This window comes from Pteropus vampyrus, unplaced genomic scaffold (genome assembly GCF_000151845.1).
Source record: "Pteropus vampyrus isolate Shadow unplaced genomic scaffold, Pvam_2.0 Scaffold78, whole genome shotgun sequence".
In the NCBI taxonomy this organism is placed as follows: domain Eukaryota; kingdom Metazoa; phylum Chordata; class Mammalia; order Chiroptera; family Pteropodidae; genus Pteropus; species Pteropus vampyrus.
In genome coordinates, this window is record NW_011888859.1 from 3,193,116 (window position 1) to 3,202,185 (window position 9,070).

A 9,070-nucleotide genomic window follows, 5' to 3' on the forward strand; every position below is an offset into this window, starting at 1 on the left:
ACTCTCTCACAGGAACAGAGCAGCACTGGCTAAACGTCAACTCATCTGAAATATAATTTCCGTCTCGGGAGCTTCTAAACTGTGTTCTTTTTGAACAGTGTTCAACTTACTGGGGTGCTTTAAAAAAAAAAACAATTTCACGTGACAAGATTGCCTAGACTCCCTTTCAGATAAAGAAAAAAAGCCCCAGGAAACAACGCATAAATCTGAGATGACTTTGGAGGGAGGTGGGAGATGAATTTCCATATTTTCATCTGTTCTATCATTTTAACAACAAATGAAGTTATTTCTGGGGCATATTATACTATGTCAATAGCATCCCAAGGCAAGAATGTGATCCCATTTAGAAAGTGGGAATAACGTAATGGCCAACATGACTGAACACTTCCTCTACGCCAGGAATCAGGCTACGTGCTAGATAAGAACTATCTCACGTGAACAGCCCACGAAAGTCAAAATATTAACTCATTTTACAGGTGAAGGCACAGAGACATTAAATTCTTCGGAGTTACACAGCTAATCAGTGGTAGGGGTAGGATTCTAATCAAGGCGATCTGCACTAAGGGTTCAAGCTTTTGATCACAAAGTTGTATGTCCCCCCTTCTCTACCCGCTGCCCAAGGAAAGACAAAGCGATAAGACAGAAAGCAAGATGAGCACTGCAGGAGACGAAAAGGAAGTGGCCAGTGATCTCAGACCTAGCTCAAGCCAGCAAGCTGGTTAACTGTCCCAAATTCTATTCTGACCTGCTCCATCCCCTCTGAAGTGCTAGAAGCTCCTTTCGGCTGGCTTTAACCATGCAGACCTCACTCTTCGGAGAAGCCAGTAGGTCCGCTTTGGGTCTGAGCACTGCTTTCGTCCCCTGCACCCAGCCTGTCCCTTAGTCCCTCGTCTCTTACAGTCCCCATCTCTAATATCCCAGAACGGGTGAGTCACATCTCAAAATCAAGATACATAAAGCCTAAGTATATCAGGGAGTTTATGACAACTTTCTTTTTGGAGGGAAGGGGCAAGGTAAACAATGGCAAATAATAACAATAACAAGACTTTAACCTTGATGAGAACAATTCTAACTTTAACAGATTTTATTTGAAGTTTAAATTTATATTGCTTCCCAGTATAATATAAAAGAATCTTTTTAAAAAGATGTAGGTAGAAATTTTTTAAGGAGTTAAGTAAGGATAAATATAAAAACTTCCAGATCCATTAACTGAAAACTACCTTCTGTAAGCTTAAAAAAAAAAAAAAAAAAACCTGTGAATTTCATAAAAATGAGTGTTCCATCTAAACCTTATATTTATCATCCTTTCTCACAGCCGTTTTCTAGAGACGAAAACATGACATTGTCCTTCAACGGAGAAGGCAAAAATAAAAAGGTGGATTTTCGTCGTGGCTTTTTTTCGATTCAGAGAATCAAAGAGTCACAAATGAATGGATAAAGAGCCACATGACACAGCTTGTTCTATAGGACCAGTGCATATGATTAAAGGGAACTGTCCCCTCATTCAGTCAATTACTAAGCCTGCCAACTTATATCAAGAGTTCCGAACTAAAAGCAGGAAAGTCAGCTTTCTAGAGAGTCAACGTCATCATAAATTACTCGGAACTCATTACCATCCCCACTTACTTCTTGAACTCAAAGAGGATTAAGTGCATGTTAATGTCACAAGAACTTTTAAACCTCCATCTTCTACAAACTCACCACTTTCAATATTAAAATAAAGGGGGAGTGCAGCTTCTTATTAACTGGTTCTTCTCATGTCCACTCAATTTGCTCCAATTCTTTTTATTTTCCCTCCAAAACAAGTCGTAGGATTGGAAGGATGCAGAGATATAGTTTAATAAAGGATAATGTTTAAAAGCAGCAAGGAGCTAAGAAGGAAAATTCCTTCCCCTTCCATCCCATTCCACAATATCAAGAGAACAAGAAAGTGATTATATTAGCTCAAAAGAACCTCCACAGCAGAAACATAATCAGGAAAGGATTATTGACTTAAGTGCCCTACAATGAAAGACAGAAAATGAATAATTTCTGAGACCAGATTTGATTATTTGCACTAATCTTTTCCCTAAAACCTGTCTCCTTCAGAAATCGCTTTAGGATAAGATATCAAGAAAATACAAACTAGGTAGGAAATGAAACGAGTCTCCAAAAATCTGCACGCATACAGAAAACTTTCTACCGAGATCTCACTTCATTAGAAGTCAGCCATCGGGGGTCATTTCCTGGTCTGGCAGAGAAACAGCATACAAGACGACAGAAGAGGAAACACACAGATTCTCACTCTCCTGGTGCCTTAAATAATACATATTTTAGCTGAGGACAAATCTACCTTCTTTTCCCAATCCTACCAGCTCTGTTCATGATCTCATACGTGTAATTAAGGAATGTCAGAGACATCCAGTCAAAACCATCTTATTGGCTTGGGTCAATTAAGTCACAACCTAAGAAATATATTTCTCAGTGTTCCTAAAGGCATTCAATAAGCTTGGAAGCAAGATCAAGTTAAAGACAAATTGCTAGCAAAGATTACTCCTCCTGCATAATTTCTCCCCATAAAAAAAAAAAAAAGGACAGTTTTTAATGACTACTCTTAGGGGTACAGAGACATCCTAGGCAGGTAGATACATTACAGGTATTTCACTTAATTACACATGTAGGTGGCATCACTCAATACGTGTACTGATTCCAACTTTGTTCACTTCCTCAGCCTGCTTCAACCTTAAAAACGCATCTGTCTCTGTCTTGGTCTTCAGGTAACTAGGGTCTAGTGGATTTGGCAAGGAAAATGGGTTACAGTTATACTTTATAACTCTCTCCCCCTCTAGATCAATGCTATTCCATAGAACTTTCTGTAATGAGGAACATGTTCTCTATCTTTACTGTCCAAATGTCGTGGCCAGTAGCTACAATAGCTATAGAGCGCTGGAAAAGTAGCTACTGTGACCGAGGAACTGAATTTTATTTCATTTTAGTTCATTTTAACTTAAATAGTCACACGTGGCTGATAGCTCCCCTGCTGCAAAGACCTACTACTCTAGAGTCTGCCCCGGCTGCCCTCTGCCCCAGAGATAGAGGGAGAAAAACTGGGCTCTGAATTCATTCCTGGGAAGTGGTGCTGGTTCTGCCCATAATACAAGGCACTCTCCTCTTGGCCAGCCAAGGCTGACGTTCGCAGCCGGCGATGTCTCTCCTTGCTCTCTACCCATGGCCAGCGATTTATGTGGTCTGTGTATTCACTGGTTTTGGAATCTTAACCAGTAGCTGTTCCCTATTTTAGGTTCCTAACCATTCTATCATTCTATCTGTCCTTTTCTTTCCAAAACTTTCCAATGTTTTTGTTTTTACCTACCCCTCCCCCCCCCCGTCCTTTCTTCTAATTCTATTCATTTCCTGTCCATCATAAAATCAACATCCACTAAACTAAGCTTACATAAAAATCCCTTTTATGACACCAGGGCCAACTGTAACTACACATTAACTGCCCAGGGGATGAAGTGTTCAAGGCAGAAAATTACCACACACACACACAAATCACCAATTTATATATACAAAGATCTATATGGTGTAAACAAATTAACCACATAGTATATAATTAATACACGCATCACAATATGAACATGTGAAAAGGAGATTATATCAAGACTAAAAGATATTTTATTAAAACTCTCTCAAACGCTCCCCAACCAGAAAAGCCACATTCATTCGAGAACCCTCCTGTGAGCCTCCTGTCAGATGCATTCACTGGCAATCCACAGCACAGAGCACGTCCAGAATGAGTCTGAGGTCAAAACTTTGTCTACAAAGGAAATGAGAAGGAAATCGTAGGAGATAAAACGCAGCTTTAGGTTCTGGCATTTGTCCAGCTTTGTTCATTTTAGTCTAATATTTTAAGAGGTAGGGAAGGGGAAAGACAAAGGGAGCCAGCTGTTATGTTTATTATCCCACTTGTTGTACACGACGTGCCTCTTCTCCACCATTCCTCCTCACCTCTCATATCGTGGGTTTCGAAGTGATGTTCCTGTCCTCAGAGCCCTCGCAAAGTTGAAAGAGACAATTCCAATGAGCACAAAAGACTGAAAAGCACTGTTCCCAGAAAGTATAATAAAACTAAACTCAAACATTTTCACTGTATTAATAAAACACACAGTTCTAATAATAAACAGGACTTTTAGGCATCTGGGCAGCGCAAAACACTTCCATGCTAGCACATGGCCACATCCAAGGGAATGTTCCTGTACAGATGAGGAAAACAGACACCGTCTCCCTGGAGGTCAGAGTGAGGAGCGTGTAGCAGAGCCAGAATCAGAACGCAGAAAGCCTGCCTCCCCAGCCGACGCTCACGCTGCCTGGCCACGGCATCTCCCTGGTGGCATCAACCACAAATAATTTCCCCATTACTTTCCTAAACGAGAGCGGCGCATCTCAGAGCAGAAGACAAGGCTCTGTCCATTTTAAGCAAAAGAGCACGCACTATGCAGCAAGTGGTGTATAATCAATGGAACGCAGACCAGCGATGGCAGAATAATCAGGAGTGCAGTGCATTCTTTCTCACCGTGCTCAGTGATGACCCTACGGACCTGGCTCATGTTCACGGCATTTGCTAACCCAGCTTGAATGCTGCCCAGTCCGTCCAAATGCTGACAGTTCGAGAAGCTGTATATTTAGCACGGGACCATGACAGACAGGCATGGAACCCACCCTATGCCAACCAGGTCATAAACACAAATCCCTTACGGGTATTTTTAGCCCACACCTGAAAAAGCTACCCCCCGCAGCCACAGATGTAATACACAAGTCAGAACCTGGCAGGAGTTAACTCAGTCATGGTCAAGCCAAAGGTCAGTCATCTGCGAAATGGAACCAAGTTCACATTTTTTCCCATCTAGCTACCATTTCATACATTGATTATTTCAAGTACAAGAATCAGTGATTTAAATATCACAAATATCTGTGAAATATAAATGTGCTTTTTATAGTAACAAAAACAGACATAAAAATCAGAACCCATTTGCCATTTCAACTTAGAGGATATTTCATTCAGGACTATCTCCACCCTTTTATTCTTAATAAAAGATAAAAAATAAGACTAATACAGACTTTTTCTGTAAGAGACAAACTTTCACAGTAAAGGACAAGATAGTAAGTATTTTAGGCTTTGGGGAACCACACAGTCCCTGTGATAACTACTCAATTCTGCCATTATGGCATAAAAGCGGCCACAGACAACACATTAAATGAACAGGCACAGCTGTGTCCCAATAAAACTTTATTTATAAAAACAGTGGGCCAGATTTGAATCATAGGCCACACTTTGCCAAATCTTAATCTAGTATTTATTTTCGTCCTTTCTTATATTATCTTCGGCTCATTACAACGGACCATTAAGAAAATGATGATATGCGAAATCGCAAGCAAACAATGAAAATTTAAAAGAATAAGGTTCTAAAGAACGCCGTCACAGTACAGAACCCCTTCTCCTGAACTAACCAGTGCGCAGAGAAGGTCGACAGCCTCCAACACAAGTTCCTGGTGTCCAATTCGTGTGACACCGAGCTCCTCGAGGTCCTGATGGGAAATCTGTAGCAGCTGCTCTCCATTTATTTTCTCCCGTTCAAACTTGTGGACGTACTGCTGCAGGCAATCATCCAGCCCTACCAAGAAAGCAAAGGAGGCCATTATTGTCATTCTGTTTCTTGACTCAAAAAACAGCCCACATTTAAGTCAATCTAAGAAATCGCCACTTATGCTCCATTATTTGAATGTCTGTATAATGTGTATGCCACCTGATGGACACCTTCCCAGTGTATCCTTAAACAGATTTTAAATGTGCAGCTTAAAATTTCTACAAGGATCCAGCACAGTTTGGGGAGTTACCTTCCCATACCCATTCAACTAAAAGAATACACTAAACCCCTCTTGATTTGAAATGCTAGTTATCTGTACTAGACATATGTTTGGCAGTTTGCTAAGCAACTTTTCCTTTGGGACACCACCCCTCTCCCAGCCCACGTGATCCCAGGGGGCCTGCCAATCAAGATGCTCTGTCACAGTGGTTGGCCACAATAGTTTATCTACCAGCCAGTATTAGGCTCCAGGATGACCATGTGACTCAAGCAGAACCAATTAAAATCTTCTTGATATTTGATTTATGGACACAGAAAGACAGAGGCTCTTCCTTTCCAACTGGAAGTCATAAGGACACAATTTTGGGGACGCTCGTTTTTCCGATCAGTTTTCTGGAAATAAATCCACTTGAGAGAGAGAAAAAAAAAATGCCCCAACAATATCATACATGTCTGTTCCTGCAAATGAAAAACTTCCGATGAATACAGAATCCAAAGGAGAAGGTACCAGCATCGGTACCAGAGAAAAGCAATGTTAAATGAGTCAGCTTACAGGAATTTTCCAGCCCAAATACTACTGCCAATAGTGTTGTATTTTGATGTTCTTATAAAATGATTAAAATAGGATGGCCAAATAGAACTTGGAAATCTTTATCTCTATATAAAGAACTCTCCAGTCAACTTGTTTCAAAGGTTTTGCTGGAATAAAATTTTATCTGAATCAGTCAGAGTATTAAAGCCTAATAATAAACTAATAGATTTATATGAATTCAATTTCAACACAAAGGATGTAAACTCAATTTAACTAAAACAACATGTGTGGAAGGCATAATGCTATCTCCTCCCCGCTCACACACACACACACACACACACACACACATACACACACACACACACACACACGTATTTCATTTACCTCTCACAAAAACTCTGCTATGTGGGTACTCTCTGGACTAGGAAAAGTAGACACAGGTCTCGTGCTTACTCCTGGCAATACTAAAGCCTACGGATCTTAAAGTCTGATGTGTTAGGCTAAATAATATTTCTACCCCCGCAAACTTTCCCCATTTGCCTCCTGGTAAGATATAGGAAGAGGAGCAATTTCCTGATAAATTTTTGGGACTATCAACTATATAGGAAGAGGAGGTAAGAAGTAATTTTATGGTAACCAGATGAATTGGAAACAATCCTTCTTCCCTGAAGTGACATCTGTCTAGCAGAAGGGCTCTGTCACACAGCAAGTGAGGTCGAGGACATTAATATAAACCCAGCTCCACTGTGACAGCCTTGAGCCACAAGTGGCTTCTGCGGCCTATGAGTCAAGAGGGCAGTGGAGGCCATACAAATCAGTGGGTATTGACAACAATGCCCCACCTGGGCTGGGGTGACCAGAGGCTGGGTCTGAGCACCCGGAGCCAACCTGGGCGTCTACAGAAGGGCAGTATCCATATGCAGCAGATAACAGTGACAATGGCCAAGGGCTAAGGAGAGTCTCCAAACATTTCTATTGCCACTTCATAGATGACTAAATTAGGACTCCATAACCTTTCTACAGTCACGGAGCTTGTAAGATGCCAAGAGAAGGATTTTTATAGCTCTTTTCTTCAGCTTGATATGGAAGAAGAGACTGAATTCAAATCAAGGTCTGTTTGACACAAGCCCTGCTCTTTTGCATTCTACCTGGCAAACACAGGATCATAAAAATTCCTCTCCAAGCATCCCCCTAAGTAAGCAGTAAGGTCTAATTACAAAAATTATTAAAACAGAATCGTGGAATCTCAGAGGTATTTAGAAGACACTTCAGATCTCACTGAGTTCAAAAAATTGAGAACGTATGGACAGAAGATTAATTACTGTGAATTGTATCCTAAATCGCTTAGCCAGTTCTAAGCCAAATCAAAAACAATTGTCCTACGCTCTCCCGCCTTCACGGTGTTCTCTCCCCTTGCCTACTTTTAAACCAATAGGACTGGTGTGATTTTAGGAAGAGGAGACACACAGAGGGAAGACCAGGTTAAGACAGAGGGAGAAGACGGCCATCACCAGCCAAGGAGGGCAGCCTGGGAAGACACCAGCCCTGCCGACACTATGACCCCAGACTTCTGGCCTCCAGAACTGCAAGAAAATTGATTTCTGTTGTTTCAGCCACTCAGTCTGTGGGACTTTGTTATGACAGCCCTGGAAAACCAACGTCAACCTAATAACCTTTTATTTCGTATTCATTCGCATGTGATAAACTCTTTCCTAAACAAAATAAATGAGGCCCAGTGACCAACTGAACTGAAATTCGTGTTCGCCGTGCCAACCAAGTTCATTGCTCAAAATACAAACATAAAACGGAGAGACTCGTATCAGCTTGCATGTGCAGTTAAAAGTAAAGTGAAGAAATCATGCACAATGGATGTTCGTTAAACTTCATCTCTGAATATTGAGTAGAAATAAAGATAAGGTTAGATTTCTCTTTTAACCAACTATGGAAAGTTTCACTGAAAAACACGGAATTTCAGAAGTAGCTTTGGAGCATTGGGGAACGATTTTAGACACAGAGAACAAGGTTGAGATGGGAGGCATGGAGGAGATTCCAGATAGGACAAGGGTGCAAACGATCAGAGATTGAAAACAAGACTACAGACCATTTCCTGAAAAACAGGCCAGAATATCCTTGAGGAGTCTCAGGGAATATAAATGGTCTAACCTCGGATAATCAAAAGATTCCTGAGATGTAGGAGAATTATCAAGCAAAAACACGCTGTTGCTACCTCCCTACAAACAGAATACAGAGCAGCTTTGCAAAGACCTTGCCCTCAAGGGACTTGTATATTGAATATGCTAAGTTTTAAACAGTATTGTTCCCAGTTTTATTATTCTAATACATGATGGCCTATTGTTCAGTTATCCCATTGTTCAGAATACAATTAAACATTTATAAACAGCTGAATCAAATTATTAAGCAGTCCCACAATAAAAAAGGGAAATCCCCCATTTCAAGTAAACTGGTTTTAGAATTTGCAATAAACCAAACAGTTTTTACCTATTCGTCAAATGTGCCTAATTACCAGTTCTTGGCTTCGAAGGAAACTTACAGAAAGTCTAGCAGGACGGAGACATAATTAAACAAAATTAGGTTAAACACATTCCATTTATACAAATTAAGTTACACACATAATTCAATGTGGAAAGACTTGGAAAGGAACACGCGAGGGTCAGAATGAGGGTCAGAGGAA

General features: G+C 40.7%; 1 protein-coding gene across 2 annotated transcripts in view; it reads right to left on the reverse strand.

Moving 5' to 3' along the window:
- CNKSR3 (CNKSR family member 3) overlaps positions 1-9,070 on the reverse strand; it is an 80,824-nt gene that overhangs the window by 29,773 nt on the left and 41,981 nt on the right. For both annotated transcript variants that reach the window (XM_023532156.1, XM_011362714.2), the window contains exon 2: positions 5,491-5,654. In XM_023532156.1, coding sequence (XP_023387924.1) covers positions 5,491-5,654 — 164 coding nt within the window. The remainder of the gene's footprint in view (positions 1-5,490; positions 5,655-9,070) is intronic.